The following is a 17181-nucleotide window of genomic DNA, read 5'->3' as shown; positions in this document are numbered from 1 at the left end:
TGAAGAGAATTTTAAGGAGTTACTTAACACACACATCTAAACTATTATTTCAACATGCAATTAATATAAAAATGATTAACAAGGTAGTTTATACGTTGGGGTTTCTTCTTAAGCCTTTGAAATTTGATGTATAGTTCACCTCACTTTGAATCAACCGCATTCCAAATCTCACAGCCACTGTTTATTATGAACAGTGTAGTTTTGATGATGAATATTAATGCTTGGTGCAGGAGAAAGGACAGGCCAGACAGGGTGGAAATCTTACATGATTTTGAGGGAGGTGAGAACAAGACTAGACAGTTTTTATGAGGTCCATTTCCTTAAGTGAGAAAACTGTAATTATCTTCTAAGCAATGAATCAACATAAAAATGTCCTCCATTAGCAAACACAGCCTGGTATCATAGGCCATTATGTGATCTCGCCTTGTGTGTTTCACTTCTGTCACTGGGAATTTCAGAAGGCGTTTCATTTGGGTAATTAGCTTGGCTAAGGACTGCAGATACCCAAAATCTCAGATATTCTAGTTTTTTTATTATTATTTTCTTTATTTCTTTATTTATCCCCTTTTGTTGCCCTTGTTGTTTTATTGTTGTAGTTATTGTTGTTTTATTGATGTCGTTGCTGTTGGATAGGACAGAGAGAAATGGAGAGAGGAGGGGAAGACGGGGGGGGGGAGAGAAAGATAGACACCTACAGACCTGCTTCACCGCTTGTGAAGCAACCCCCCTGCTGATGGGGAGCCAGAGTCTCAAACCAGGACCCTTACACCGGTCTTTGCGCTTTGCAACACCTGCACTTAACTCGCTGTGTCACCACCCGGCTCCCAGATATTCTAGTTTTAATATAATGCCTGTTTGGTACTTGAGCCTGAAAACTAGACTGGCCCCAGTGAGCTGGAATACATAACTTTTATTGGAACATATGAACCTTCTTTGGAACAGGGCCCCACTTACGTTGCTATTTAAGACCTACCCAGAGAAGGAGTCGTGATTCTCACTCCTCAATTTTTCCTACCTTCCACCCTTTAAAAGGCATCATCACCTCCCAAGCTGTCCCCACACCAGCTCCTCTAAAACATTGTGAACCTGGTTTGTATCTCCTTCATCCCTCAATCCCCAAGTGGTTGTCCAATTTCCAGGGAAAATAAACGATGAAAAGGAATGAGTGTGTTTCTTTTTCACTGGTCTTGATCATAATTATTTACCAAGCGCAATGTAGCGGTATTAAATATATACAAATGACCCACAGACAGAAGAGGAAATGCTCGCCTTCACTTATCAGTAGAGAAAATACAAACCAAAACTACACTGAGATTCCACCTCACACCTGTGAGGATGTCTTCCGTCTATAAAACCGGAAATGACAGATATCGGTGAGAAAAAAAGGGACTGTGCTACACTGCTGGTGGGAAAGCAACCTGGTACCACTCCTCTGGAAGACTGTACGGACATTCCTTAAACAAATAAGAATGGAGTTGCCTTATAACCCAGCAAAACCACTGTGAGGCATTTATTTATCCAAAGGACACGTAGACACTATTTCAAAGGGACGTATACACTCCTGTGTTCGAAGCTGTGTTATTCACAATAGTCACAAAAGTAGAAGCAGCCTAAATCTCATTTACAGATGATTTGACAGAGAAGTTATGTGATACATTCTCCATGGAATAGACTTTGCAATAAAAAAATTAAAAAAAAAAAAAAAAAGATGATGGTGTGTCCTTTGAGACAAAATGGATAGAACTGGAAGTGATTTTGCTCAGCAAAATAAATAAAGAGGTAAAAGACCATTACCAGATGGTTTCACTCACATGTGCAATCTAGGGAACAGACACACATGAACTTGAAAAAAATACAAAAACAATCTGTCTCTAAGATGTTGTGAAAACTCTGGTGGTTACTACTGGAAGGTTAGGGGCACAGAACTTTGGTGCTGCATGTGGTATGGGACTAGACCCTGTAATCTTCCAGTCTTGTAAACCACTGTTAATCACCAATGCAAAAATGACTTGGAAAATAAGTAAGCAAAGAAAATCTTCTCTACTGGCAAGAAAATTGACTCTTGTCTGGCAAGAAAATCAGACATTGCCTGGAGATGATTGCAGGTGGATCTAGGCTTTTGTGGGTGTCCTGGTTTTTGTATAGACTTATGTACGTGTGGGCCTAATTCCTCACCTCATTGGACCTTTGGGGACTTAAGAAATCCTCACCTGAATGCTTCCAGTTAGTGTCCACTTCTGAAAATCAGATCAATCTCATGGTAACCGTTAGGGTAGGATGCCAAAGAGAAGAGAGAGGTGTTGTGTCTTCTGCACCTGCTTTGATCTGTCCAGGGCTCTGAGAACACCAGTTCCAAGCATGGGCAGGCATTTCTTGTTGTAATTCTTCTTAAATGCCTGGATACCCCTTGGATTCTTGCCATACTCAAGTTGAACCAGGCTTCTCGAGAGCAAGTGCACTTTAACAACTATAACCAATCCGTGTTTTATAGGCCATAAAGTTGTTCCAGAGAAAGCAGAGTGCATATTGCAAAAGCTTTAAAAATGTGCGGCAAACTGAAACCATGTGGCAGTGGTTATGCTGATGAATTGCCCATTTCCTAACCATTTCTTACACGCACACGCACACGCGCACTCTTATTTCCGGACACAAGTTAATGCCTTGATTTTGCATTTAGAATTCTAAGATTGCCTCATAAGTTTGCACAAATGTTTGCCATGGAGAGAATCACTTAAGAACAAGCTAGGGTGGTGACATGATAGGTTCGTTATGTTCTAGAAATGTCAGTTGCCAGCCATTTGCTGATCTTTATTACAGAGTCAGATCAGACTCATCAATCAATTTCAATCAAAATCAGCTGTTCCTTTTGAAAAACCAACATTTTATTCCTGTCATTTGTTGTCTTCTTGAAGTTTTCCAGGCGTAAGTTTCACTCGCCTATTTTTCTAACCAAATTCATGTCTTTTCATTTGGGTGGAGGAAAGCATACCCCTTCATTAATTACTCTTAATTGCAAGACGTTTTGTCACTACAAGTATAGTGGTCTCATGTGGGGCTTGAGCTGGGGGAATGTTGATTCTGCTTTGCAAATAACGAAGATTGGCATTCTGGAGCCAGATGGTGCTGCACCTGGGTTGAGCACACATATTATAGTGCACAAGGACCCGAGTTCAAGCCCCCAGTGCCTCCCCTCCACCTGCAGGAGAGATGCTACACTAGCAGTGAAGCATGTCTGCAGGTGTCTTTCTGTCTCCCCCTCCCTCTCTCAATTTCTCTCTGTCCTATCAAATAATAGGAAGAAAAGAAAGAAAAAAATACATACCCAATGGGGAAAAAAAGGACCTCTGGAAGTAGTGGATTCATAGTGCCAACACCCAATTCCTAGCGGTAACCCTAGTGGCAATAACAAATTAATTAATTAATTAAAATCAAGAGCGCTTCAGCCATTCCTGAGGACTCAAGCAGGGTGGTATTTGAGGACAGGAGAGTCACTTGTGGTGCTTGTGAAACCACACTCTCGAGCCCTGAGCACTGAGCCTCTGAGTTAATCCATCTGGAGGAACCTGTGTGAACTGCCCATTCCAGGTGGTCAGGCTTGGTGACGATGGGTGTAGCACTTCCCCAACACAACAGTGTGTGTGTGTGTGTGTGTGTACAAAGTAACACTGAAGCTCGGTGAGCCTGAAGGGGTGATAGGCTAGAGAGAAATTGAGAGGGGAGGGGCGATCAAGAGGGAGAGAGAGAGACACCAGCAGTGTTTTCTTCACTTGTGAAGCTTCTCCCACCCTCTGTAGGTGGGGACCAGAGGCCTTGAACCTGGGTCCTTCAGCATGGTAAGGGCAGAGTTCCACATGTCTGATGTTCAATACCACACTTAGCACCAGAGTATGAACACCCCTCCATCTTTACTTCCCTGTTGCCCCCCACCCACCATCAGATCAGTTTCACTGTCTGAGGGTCTGTTTCCTCCTTGGACCCGGTGAGTCCCCATGCTGTGTTTCTCTCTAGCCCATATCTAAGTGAGACCTTCCAGTATTCGTCCTTCTCCTTCTGCACTATATCCTTAAGCATGATCCCCTCAGTTCCATCCAGGAAGCAGCATGAGGGGACCAGGTGGCGGTGCACCTCGTTGGGCTCAGGTGTTACAATGTGCAAAGTCCCCGGGTTCCACTGAGGAAGACAGAGACAGGCTGGGGGTGTGGATCGACCTGCCAGTGCCCATGCTCAGCAGGGAAGCAGCTACAGAAGCCAGAGCTCCTACCTTCTGCACTCCAAGAACAACCTTGATCCAGACTCCTAGCAGGGGAGAAGGGATAGGATGAAGATAAGATTGCTTTAAACATCAGCTCCCAGAGAGAGAAGGAAAAGGAGAAGGACGTGTGAAGGTAGTAATGTTGTCATGAGTGGCTCGGAGGGGAAGAGAGGATCGGATCAAGAAGCAAAATGGGACAATTATATATAAATCTAGACAGATAATTGTAGAGATGATGGCTGGCCATCATCATGTGGTGGCTTGCAATGGGGCGACTGAAGATCCAGAGAGACCCAGTTTCAAACCCTCTGCCCCCACTTGCAAAGGGAAAGCTTTGCAGGTAATGAAGCAGTGTTGAAGGTATCTGTTTTTCTCCCTCTCTGCCTTCCCCTTACCTCTATTTCTATTTCTACCCAGCAAACAAAGATTAAAAAAAAAAAAAAAAAAAGTAGTGTGAGACAAGACTCTGTCTTTCCTTTTAGGCACGTAGTGTCGCCCTGTATGTATATAAGCCACCAGCTTCATCCACCCATCTGCCACTGGGCACATGGACATTCCTATCTGCATTCCTATCCTGTTGTAAACAGCACTGCAGTGAAGAGAAGGGTGCTTACAATTGCACATCTAACTTGCTCCCAGGTGAGGGTGCTTTAGAAACTTCAGCTCTGCAAGGCAACCTACCATAAGCGCCTCTGCTTTTCATTCTATGACTAACTTGCTAGCATTTTATTTTTATTTGTTTTCTTGCCGTCAGGCTTATCTCTGAGGCGTGGTGCTTGCACAATGAATCCACCATTCCTAGTGGCCATTTTCCTTTCCTTTCTTTTTTTTTAAATTTTTCAGAATCCCCCCCTCTTTTGTTACTTTGATAGGACAGATAGAAATTGAGAGGGTAGGGGAGTTAGAGAGAGAGAGAGAGGAAAGACACCTGCAGACCTGCTTCACCACTCGTAAAGCTTCCCCTTGCAGGTGGGGCCCAGGGGCTCAAACTGGGGTCCTCATGCCTCATGCATGGTAATGTGTATGTTTAACCAGCTGTGCCACCACCCAGCCCCCAAGTTTATTTTTGACTGTGCCTCTGGGCAAGTTTTGACTTGGTTTAAACCTTCTAGTGAACTTTAAAAAGCAATTACTGGGTTAGGGGAAATAACAGAATGGTTCTGCAAAAGATATTCATGCCTGAGGCTCCCAGACCCCAGGTTCAATCCCCAGAGCTACCATAAGCCAGAGCTGAGTGGTGCTCTGGTAAACAATAATAGCAATCATGAAATAATACTGGTAATAATCGATGAGAAATACTTGCCCCTGCTAATTAGCCTGCCCTTTCCTTTTTCTTTACTGCCTCTAGATGTGCACCAGTTACAGGTTCAAGTGCCACCAGCTGTGACAGAGGTACCAGATCCCATCAGCTCCTGCCCACCAGCCCCGAAGACCATGGAGCTCTCAGACAGCGACCGCCCCGTCAGCTTCGGCTCCACGTCATCCTCGGCCTCCTCCCGGGACAGTCATGGCTCCTTCGGCAGCAGGATGACCTTGGTGTCTAGCAGCCACTTGGGCTTTTTTCCCCAGGACAAGGAGGCCGGGGCCATCAAACTGGAGCTGGTTCCAGCCAGGCCCTTTTCCAGCAACGAGCTGCGAAGGGATGCCGCGGGGCAGCCGGATGTGGAAGAAGGCGCCAGCAGCAGGCAGCCCCGGGCCTCATGGAGGGTGGACACCAACGGGACCTCCAAGCCTGGTGCAGAGTCAGCTGCCAGCCCCAAGCTCCTCTATGTGGATAGAGTCGTCCAGGAAATTCTGGAGACGGAGAGGACTTACGTGCAAGATCTAAAGAGCATCGTAGAGGTAAGATGGGCCTGTCTCTTGTCCAAGTTTGCCCTGCAGGGTGAATATGTCTGCAAAAAGGAAAGAGCAAAGCCAGGTGTTGAGAGTGCATTGGCTTCTAAGATATAGAAAGAAGGGCTGGAAAGGCAGATATAAGTGTTTATGCAAAAGACTTTCATGCCGGAGACTTCGGGGTCCCAGGTTCAATCCCCAGTGCCACCATAAGCCATAGCTGAGCAGTGCTCTGATCTTTCTCTCTGTTATCTCTTTCTTGTTAAAGTAACAAAACAGGAGGAAAAGAATGCAGAAAAGGTGTGAGTGTTTAAACAAAGTGGAGCTTGAGAGAAACAATGGAATTGTATTCACCTGGTGGGGGGGCCTACACTTGGTTGAGTACACACATATCACCACATGCAAGGACCTGGGTTCAAGCCCCAGGTCTCCACCTGCAGAGTGGGGGCTGGGGGTGGGGGGAACTTCACAGGCGGTGAAGCAGTGCTGCAGGTGTCTCTTTTTCTCTACCTCCCTCTCCCAATTTCTCTCTGTCCTTTCAAATAAAAAGAAAGGGAAGATGGCCTCCGGGAGTGGTGGATTCATCGTGCAGGCACTGAGTCCCCGTGATAACTCTGGTGACAATAAAAAAAAAAAAAATTGCACTCACGCTTTAAAAATGCTTGTGGTATTTGCGTTTGTGACTTGGTTGTGTGTTCGAAGCTGGAATGATGTATTCATTGTGTACATTGTGTACACCAGTTGATTGGGCTTAGAAATCCTACACCAAGGATCTCGAGGTGCCTGGGGATCATGGACAAGAAAGGCTGAGTTGGGCCTTCAGAGAAGCTGTTGATTTTGTCAGTATCAGGTGTGTCTTGGAGGAGCCCGTTGGGCTTCCAGAGTAACTGCCTATTCTCCCTGTTGGGCACTGATACATGGAAGCTTCCAGAGGGTCCTGTTTTCAGGATTTCTTATCCAAAGGGTGGGAGCTGGGCTGTGGATTTGTGGGAGGTCACCAGGTAATTTTGATCTGCAGACAAGTGTGGTTCTGTGAGATTCTCTATAGTGGTTGGTGTTTGAGGGGAAGGCAGTGGAAGGCAGAGAAAATTCATGAGCTTCATCTCATCTTGGGCATGTATTTTTCTTTTCTCCCTTCTGTAATAAAGAAGTTTGCTTAAATCATTTGACTCTGTGTAAATTGCCAGGCCACACACTGGAGATTCAGTTACTTTAATTCGACTTTGATTTATAGATCACTTTTATGGGATGATGTGCGGATTACCAGAGCAGCTTAGATTTCATTTTCTCTGTTGGCACTTTAAGCCATTGACATCTCAAGGGCCGATGGCTTGATTAAAAAGCTGGACTCAACGTTGCTGCCTGGGAAGAGACCAACTGCTTTCATTCATTAGCTCCCCCCCCTTCCCTTTGGTGACTGCTAATCTAAAATAGGTATTAGAGGGATATTTGCTGATAAGTACATTTCTCCACCGAATCTTGGCTCCTCAAAGGAAATTCAGAGGCATGACTGGTAAGCTCCACAAATTGGACACTGCTGAAAATAGCAATGACCTAACTTCCCGGCAAAAATAGAACAATCAATTGATGCTCAACCAGAACAGTATGTGATACCAAGTGTAGCATAAAGCCAGCCGGTTCCTTTGTTCATTTCAACAATGATGTCATTTGTACTTGTGAAGATATATACCCTTCAAATTGCCAAAAAATGGTATAACCTCCCAAGGAACTTATAGCTGTCAAGAAAAACCTTTTTGGTCTATCCTTTTGTTGTGTTTTGTTTTGTTTTCTTTCCTTCCTTTCTTGAAACAGTTTCTTTAAAAAAAAAAAAAAAATATATATATATATATATATATTGATTTATTATTGGATAGAGACAGAGAGAAATTGGGGAGATAGAAAGGGAGAGAGATAGAGACACCTGCAGCCCTGCTTCACTACTTGTGAAGTTTTTCCCCTGCAGGTGGGGACTAGGGGCTTGAACCTGCCCCTAGGGCTTTGCGCACTTTAGTGTGTGCTTAACCAAGTGTGTCACCGCCTGACTCTTGACACTGTTTCCACCAAATGAAAACTTGCCATACCTTTAGTATACTGATTTAGTATTCCATAAGAAATTAAGGTGAAATATGAGTGAGAGAAATGTGGAAGGAATTTTTTTCTAAGTTTCAGTAGACAGTCTATCAAACTTCTTTCTATGGTGTCTAAGTCTGTTTGAAGCTATTCACATTGTTGTTGGCTTTCTTCTTCTCCTTCTTTCTCCTCCTCCTCTACCTCCTCCTTATCCTCCTCTTCTCCTTCTTCTTATTCTTCTTCTCCTCCTCCTCCTCCTCCTCTGCCTCCTCCTCCTTCTCCTCCTCCTTCTGTTCCTCCTTCTCTTTCTCCTTCTCCTTCTTATTCCCCTTTATCCAAAATGACCTGTTTTGTGCTAGAAGGAGATGGGATTTTTCTATAGTGATCCAGATAGTACATATTTTAGAGGCGGGAGAGATACACTGCAATAGCACTCAGGACTTGCATGGAAGAAGCCCCAGGTTTGATCCCAGACACCACCAGTAGCCAGAACCGAGTAGTGGTCTGTTCAAAAGTAAATATTTTAGACTTTCGGGGCATAAAATAAACATAGAAATTCCAGTAAAACTTTAGGACTAGGTTTGATCTTGGGGTCACAATTGGCTCCCAACTGAGGCTATAAATATCTGCCTACATTTCATCAGGTGTAAAATAGAGCTAATAAACAGTGCCTGCCTCGCTGGGCTATCCTGAGAATTAAATCATAGAGGGAAGCCTATTTCAGAAGCCCTGGGCACATATAGAACAGTTAGCAAATGGAAAATAACATCACCACCGGCCTCCTGTGAATTTGGTGGTTGAGAGTGATCGCTACGTAGGACTGTACTCTTTTGCTTCAAGTTGTTCACAGAGATAATCAGATTGGTCGATTTCATTATAGCAGGCACGTAATTGGGAAAAGGAATTTTAATAGTCCACCCCAACATTATTTCTAAAGACTCATTCTATTTATTTACTAGATAGCGAATTCACACGAGAGAGAGGACGAGAGGCCAGCACATAACTCTGGTACTTTGACACTGAAGATGGGGTTTGGAGTCTCAGGTGTACAAATCCTGTGCTCTACCAGCTGAGCTATTTGCCCAGGGCACACAGAATTATTCTTTTAGTGCAACTGAAAGTAACTGTCTACTCTGAGACCCTTGGTTGTTTAAACATCTTCAGAGTTTAAATTGAAAACAAAGACTGCTCGTGAACTCCCTACAATGATAAGCTTCCACTATACCTATAGACAGAGCTGCTTTTTTTTTTTTAAAAAATTATTTATAAAAAGGAAACATTAACTAAACCATAGGATAAGAGGGGTAAACTTCACACAATTCCCACCACCAGAACTCTGTATCCCATCCCTCCCCTGATAGCTTTCCTATTCTTTAACCCTCTGGGAGTATGGACCCAAGGTCATTGTGGGTTGCAGAAGGTGGAAGGTCTGGCTTCTGTATTGCTTCCCTGCTGAACATGGGCGTTGACTGGTCAATCCATACTCCCAGCCTGTCTCTCTCTTTTTCCCTATTGGGGAAGGGCTCTGGGAAAGCAGAGCTCCAGGACACATTGTTGGGGTTGTCTCTCCAGGGAAGTCTGGTTGGCATCATGCTAGGTGAAGAGTTGGGGGGGGGTGTCTCTGTTTTGCAGATCAGAGCTGCTTTTTTAATTATCATTGATTTAATTGTGATTGACAAGTCCATTGGATAAGAGGGTACAATTCTACACAATTCCTGCCACCAATGTTCCGTATCCCATCTCCTCCATTGGAAGTTTTTCTATTCGTTTTGTTTTGGTTTTTTGTTTGGTTGGTTTTTGTTTGTTTTGCTTTGTTTTGTTTTACATTCAACAGTAAATACAATAGTTTGTACCTGCATAACATTTCTCAGTTTTCCACATAACAATACAACCCCCCACTAGGTCCTCTCTCATCATTCTCTAGGGTCTGTGCTCTCCTCCACCCACCCACCCCAGAGTCTTTTTACTTTGGTGAAGTTTTCCTGTTCTTTACTCCTCTGGGAATATGGACCCAGGATCATTATGGGATGCAGAAGGTGGAATATCTGGCTTTTGTAATTGCTCCTCCGATGAACATGGGTGATGGCAGGTCGATCCATATTTCCAGCCTGTTTCTGTCTTTCCCTAGTGGCTGTGGTAAGGTGGGGTTCCAAAACACATCGGTGAGGTCGTCTCCCCTGGGGAAGTCAGAGCTGCTTTTTAGTTGACGCTAAGTAACTATTAAGGGAGGGGGCAGGAAGCGGTTGATTTGATGGAGATAACTGGCCATCATGTTTCCTTTATTCAGTGGCACAGTTTTGAGTGTTCTGCACTCTACTTTGTGAAATCCCACTTGAATAATAGCCTCTATCAGGCACTCTTACTTTAATTAATTTCCCTTGCAAGCAGCACAGTTTGTCACCAGTTGCCTCCCATATATAGTCCTCCTCACTCAGGCTTAGAGTTGGCTTTCAGAATGTATAGACAGAAAATGTCTTGGTGAAAGATCCTTGACACATGCCTTGATTTAAGAGATTTTTAATGCAATGGGCTTTGACATGCTCAGCATGATCTCATAGATCACGGGAGGAATAAATTTCAGAGAACTCTTTCTCACTTTACTGGGACATTAAGATTCTCAGATGTTGCATTACACATGCAAAAAAGGTTCTGCCTTTCTCCCCCATCTGTAGAGACATGACATTAAAATAATCCTCATATCAGACTTGGGAACCAGTTTAATGGTTATGCATATTTCATGCCTGGGACACTAAGTCCCCAGATTCCCCAGGCGCCCCCATAAACCAGAGCAGAACAGTGCTCTAGTGTAAGTACATCAATAAGTAATCCCAACATAGACATATATGTCCTTTCCCATAACACTTAGGGGCTCCAGGAGGCATTCTGAATCTTTCCTGAAAAATAACTTAAAAAATATTGTTGTTCTGGGAGCCGGGCAGTAGTGCAGCAGGTTAAGCGCACATGGCGCAAAGTGCAAGGACCAGCATAAGGATATAAGGATCCCAGGTTGAGCCCCTGGTTCCCCACCTGCAGGGGAGTCCCTTCACCGGCGGTGAAGCAGGTCTGCTGGTGTCTATCTTTCTCTCCCCCTCTCTGTTTTCCCCTCCTCTCTCCATTTCTCTCTGTCCTATCCAACAGTGACGACATCAATAACGACAATAATAACAATAACTACAACAATAAAACAACAAGGGCAACAAAAAGGAAAATAAATTTTTAAAAATACTATTGTTCTTTTTCCTCTTGTTCTTCATTCCTTTAACTCTTCCCCCGATCCTTCTCTCTGAGCTCCCATTCTCCACACCTCTGCACTACAGCTACTCCTGTCTCTTTGCCCACATCCTACTTATTTATCCTTGTGCTCTTGGCTGTTTGTTAGAGAGGTGAGGTCTTGACTCTGGTTCACATACATAAAACAATGGAGCAGCTGTTTCCAAGTCTATATATGGCTCCTAACAGAAAACGAATTTTAAAAGCTAAAATAGCCAGTGATATAATGTGTGGAGAGAAACAAGTCCATAGTGGCTAAGTGGAAAATAAGGGTCTCTTTCATGTTTCTTGGGATCTGAGATTGATGAAGCAGGGACTCTCATGGCCAGAGTGAGTCTCTTTAATCTTTCTAAACCATCTATAAAAGGGCCTTTGAGAGCCTCATAAGATTTTGCTCCAGATAACAGTTCATGGCCTGTTTTTAACCTTTTGGGAGAGTTTTGAAACAGTTCACAGTGTTATGGAGTGCTGTGTAATTTGAAGTTAGAGTCCCTACTTCAACGGTGATATCCATAAATGAACTGTAAGTGGTGCCAAGTGAAGTCATCTTTGCAGATGCTGAGAACAGCCAGTCTATCCAGTCATGGAGAACGGATAAAATGTTAAGTGAACGAAATGCCAGTTTGTTCTTCCGCTCATATTCTAGAGAGTTAAACTTTTCTTCAACCACTGTGAGCCATAGAGTATCTGAAAAGGCTAAGGAGTATTACAGACTGCGGCCAGATAGTGATGCACCCGGTAGAGCTCACATGTTCCAATAGTCAAAGACCTCTGTTCACACACCTGGTCCCCCACCTGTAGGGAGAAAGCTTCACAAGCAATGAAGCAGTGCTGCAGGTCTCTCTCTCATTCTCTCTCTCTCTCTCTCTCTCTCTCTTTCTCTCTTCCCCTTCCCTCTCAATTCCTCTCTGTCTCTATCCAATAAGTAAATAAAATATAAAACAGACCTGTTAGAGCCTTAATGCTTAAAACCCCACATTTTATGCATCAGCTTCACTAGAAACTGCATGATTCAAAAGCCACAGCTAAACACGAATGAAAATGGTGAGCGCCAACACCATCCCTAATGCTTCTTGGGCTCTGTGGGCTCGTTGTTCATTGTGGTAGAGTACTGATAGTGTCAGGGTCAATGGAAGAAAGAAGGATGCTTTTCACACGCTTGGGAATGTGAAACGCATTGGACACTACTCTGCCTGTTGGCATAGCTTGAAGAAGAGGCTGACCTTGGTTTTGCAGCCAGCCTTGGAAGAATCCTCAGAATGCTTGCAAAACATTGCTTCTCTCCAAACTACAGAACAGAGAAGGAAACGCAGTGATCAAATCCCAGGAGAGAGAGGAACGGTGAGTCTAGCCACTTTGTTATGATTGTATGAGGTGACTGGGAATGGAGACCACGGAATCTGAGCTTTCATTCAGTTGCCAGCCCCCCTAACACCACAACCACCAAGTACAGTACTTTGGATTTGAAGGGTGTTTTCTTTTTTTTTTTAAATTTTTTTAATATTTATTTTATTTATTTATTCCCTTTTGTTGCCCTTGTTTAATTGTTGTAGTTATTATTGTTGTTGTCGTTGTTGGATAGGACAGAGAGAAATGGAGAGAGGAGGGGAAGACAGAGAGGAGGAGAGAAAGATAGACACCTGCAGACCTGCTTCACCGCCTGTGAAGCGACTCCCCTGCAGGTGGGGAGCCGGGGTTCGAACCGGGATCCTTATGCCGGTCCTTGTGCTTTGCGCCACCTGCGCTTAACCTGCTGTGCTACAGCCCGACTCCCTTGAAGGGTGTTTTCTAATGAAACTGGGCTTCTGTTTGATCCTGTTGGAGAAACAAGGTTGTTGGGTGTGGAAAATGCAGTTCATGTTGGATATGGTTCTACATGAGCATTCGCTGGGCCAGCCAAAAAAAAAAAAAAAAAAAAAAACGGTCCAGGGCACTTGTCAAGAACCTTGCCCCAGGCTTCATTTGCAACCTTCTCCACTCACGACTTTGCCTTCAGTTCAAAGAACATTCATCACATTGACACTTTTTTTTTTTTGCTAGGGTTATCACTGGGGCTCAGTGCCTGCACTAGGAATCCATTGCTCCTGGAGGCTATTTTTCCCTTTTGTTGCCCTTGTTGTTTATCATTGTTGTTAGTGTTGTTGTTGTTATTGCTGTTGGATAGGACAGAGAAAAATTGAGAGAAAAGGGGGAGACAGGAAGAGGGAGAGAAAGATAGATACCTGCAGACCTGCTTCACCACCCGTGAAGTGACCCCCCCTGCAGGTGGGGAACTGGGGCCTCGAACCATGATCCTTATACCGGTCCTTGTGCTTTATGCCATGTGAGCTTAACCCAGTGCACTACCACCTGGTCCCACACTGACACTTTTTTATAAGATGCATCTAGACTCAGGCTTCCTGACTTCTGAGGGGGATATGTGTGTTGGGCAAGGGCACAGGACTTGGCAGGAATCGTTTTTATGGAGGCTGGTTACGTGGGTGGACTTTTTGTAGGGAAAAAAAACTTACATTGTAGTACTTGACACCATCTACTGCACTTTCTTTTTATACAACATTGGAGCATTTTAAAAAAATGTATTGGATAGAGACAGCCAAAAATCAAGAAGGAAAGGGAAGATAGGGAGAGAGACAGAGAGACAGGGAGACAGAAAGAGACAGGGAGACAGAGAGACAGGGAGACATCTGCAGCACCGCTTCACCACTTGCAACGCTTTTCCCCCATCAAGTGAGGATCGGGGGCTTGAACCCGAGTCCTTGCACATTGTATTGTGTGCACTCAACCAGATGTGCCACCACCCAGCTCAGCACTTTTAATTTTTTTTAAGGTGTCTTATTTTACAAGGGCTTTTGTCACTGTAGGGGCTGAAAGATGGTTCAATGAGCTGAGTGTTGCTTTGTAAACTTGAGAAGCCAGGCTTGATGCCCAGCACTGCATGTGAACACAATGGTATTCTCCCTCCCTCTCTCTCTCTCTGATTACATAAATATTTGCTTGTTAATTATGCAAAGTGGTATTTATTTATTCATACATGAGGGAGCAAGAGAGAGTGAACCAAAAATGAGGGAATAAGATCTTCCTGAAGGACCGGCCGTATAGCTCACTTGGATAGTGTGATGTTTTGTCCTGGGGACTGCCCAGGTTCGAGCCTGACCCCCACTTCATTGGAGGAAGCTTTGGTGCTGTGGTCTCTTTATCTTAAAAATAATCTTTATTAAAACCAGTCTGGTCCCCAGGTAGAACACACTTTACCAACATACGGGCCCAGGTTGGAGTGCCAGGCTGCCACATGGGAGCATCTTCATGAGCGTGGAGTGCTGCTGTGGTATCTTTTTCTCTGTCTTTCTCTCCCCCTTTGTCTTTCACTCTCTTCAAAAAAAAATTAGGGGAGTTGGGCATTAGTGCAGTGGGTTAAGCACACGTGGCACTAAGCGCAAGGACCGGCATAAGGATCCTGGTTTGAGCCCCCGGCTCCCCACCTGCAGGGGAGTCGCTTCACAGGCGGTGAAGCAGGTCTGCAGGTGTCTGTCTTTCTCTCCCCCTCTCTGTCTTCCCCTCCTCTCTCCATTTCTCTCTGTTCTATCCAACAATGATGACATCAATAATAACTACAACAATAATAATTACAACAATTAAAAAACAAGGGCAACAAAAGGGAATAAATAAATATTTTTTTTAAATGAAAAAAAAAAAAAAAAGAACTCTGAAAGCTAGAGACCAAGCCCCAAAGATAACCCTGGTGGAGAAAAAAAAAAAAATTAGGATCTGTGCAGTGTAGAATCCAGCCTGCTAGATAGTTTTCTGCTCATAAATGTGTCTCTATCTTCCTATCTCTGGAGCTCAGTGCAATTTTCTACATTTCCCTCGTCTTTCTTCTGCGTGAAATCCTGCAAAAGCCAGGGAATCACATTCAGGTCCTCTGCGTGTGTGTGTGCATGCAGGAGCACAAATACGGGACATATTGTGCTTTCAAAACAAATATCAGAGCAGAATTTTTATTGCATTTAGTCCCTGAAATAAGACTGGTTACAAATAGCTCTCACCACACCCCCTCCCTTTACCCAGACTAAAAGATTGAAGAATTCCGTGTCTGCGTTCAAAGCACATGAGGCCAAACACTAGTGCACCCAATGAGAACATCTTACTGTGTGCAAGGACCTGGGTTCGAACCCCTGGTCCCCACCTGCAGGAGAGAAGCTTCATGAGCAGTGAAACAGTGCTACAGATGCCTAGTCTTCCTCTCTCCATCTCTCAGCTTCCTGTCTTCATTTCTCTCTGTCCTAGCAAATAAAAATAAAGAAATAAAAATAAACTTAAAAAAAAAACATAACACTCAGTCTGAGGAGATTGTTCAGCCTGGTAAAGGACCAGCTTGCCTTCCTGAGGCCCCAAGGGTTACAGGTTTAATGCCAGCTCTGGTTCTCTCTCTCTCTCTCTCTCTCTCCCTCTATCTCTGTCTCTCAGAATAAGTAAATATGACTTTTGAAATAGCTTTAAAAATCCTTTTTTTTTTAAAAGCCCATGATCTTCCAATTATGATAAATAAGTCTTATAAGGACCTTAATACCATTGGAGTACTTTTCATTTCTACCTTATCAGAAAAATTAATACCTAAATATAATTTCCAGCTATCTTAGATATCTGAGAGTTTATTTATAGAAAACTAATAAATAAAAGCTTGCTATAATCTTGGGTTGGTATACATACAGATCATTGTAGCAATTTTAGAAGATTTTTATTTCATAGAAATAAAAAATGATTTGGTCAAATACTATCTATGAAACTCTTAATACACAAAGGGTATTTTGAGGATAAATAGGAATGTGCTTGTGATATTAAAAAATAATAATAGTTTCCACTTGAAGATCCAGTTCAACAAAGCCTTATAGGAAAAGACAGACATTACTTAATTGGTGCTAGGGATGTGGGGGATTGGAAAGTGTACCTTCCACGGGCATGACTGAGTTTAGTCATTTAATTTCATTCCATTCTAGAAAGACCTATAGCCAAAAAGTTCCTTTCCATTCTACTAGACTTTTCTTTTATGTCAACATTCTGATTTTTTTTTTTTTTTTAATGAAAAGCCTTTGGAAAAGTTCAGTTATCTCAGGTGATTGAATAGCTATTATCACTGGTCTGCTGAAGAGTTGCTGATATATTTCTAAGACTGCCTCAGGGCAGAATTCTGTTGCAGATTTGCTAAAACAGGTCCTGTTTGGTTGGGTTAGGATCCTGTTACCTGTTGGATGGGTGCCAGTCTTGAAGATTCAATTATACTGAGTGGGTAGAAAATTATAGAATTCAGAAAATTATGTCTTAAACACAATCAAACTGCAGTTGGTAGAAGTTTTGCCATGGCCAGAAATCTTTTTCTTCCAAAGTAAAAAGGTTGTCGGATTAATCACATAGAATTTACCCAGGTTGTGTGATGAGCCTAAAACAGGTGTGTGTGTGTGTGTGTGTGTGTGTGTGTGTGTGTGTGTGTGTGCATCCATGTGTGTCTGTGTGTGTCCTGATAACACAACTTGTCAACCTATAGAATTTTACTTAAATTCTACCTCTTCTCCCCACCTCTCTCTCTCTCTTTCCTTCTCTCTCTCTCCCTTTCCCTCTCTCCCTTTCCCTCTCTCCCTCTCTCTCCCTCTCTCCTTCTCTATCTCTCTCTCTCTCCCTCTCTCTTTCTCTTTCTCTCTCTCTCTCTTCCTCTCTCTCTCTCCCTCTCTCTCTCTTTCCCTCTCTCTCTCCCTCTCTCCCTC

The 17181-nt window shown here is 43.5% G+C and overlaps 1 protein-coding gene across 1 annotated transcript in view; it reads left to right on the top strand.

Moving 5' to 3' along the window:
• Positions 1-5618: 5618 nt before the first annotated feature.
• PLEKHG1 (pleckstrin homology and RhoGEF domain containing G1) overlaps positions 5619-17181 on the top strand; it is a 100796-nt gene continuing 89233 nt past the window's right edge. The window contains exon 1 of the mRNA XM_060205328.1: positions 5619-6094. Coding sequence (XP_060061311.1) covers positions 5687-6094 — 408 coding nt within the window. The 5' untranslated portion in view covers positions 5619-5686. The remainder of the gene's footprint in view (positions 6095-17181) is intronic.

This window comes from Erinaceus europaeus, chromosome 13 (assembly GCF_950295315.1).
Source record: "Erinaceus europaeus chromosome 13, mEriEur2.1, whole genome shotgun sequence".
In the NCBI taxonomy this organism is placed as follows: domain Eukaryota; kingdom Metazoa; phylum Chordata; class Mammalia; order Eulipotyphla; family Erinaceidae; genus Erinaceus; species Erinaceus europaeus.
Note: the sequence above shows the minus strand (reverse complement) of the source record. Positions and strands in the feature narration are given on the sequence as shown.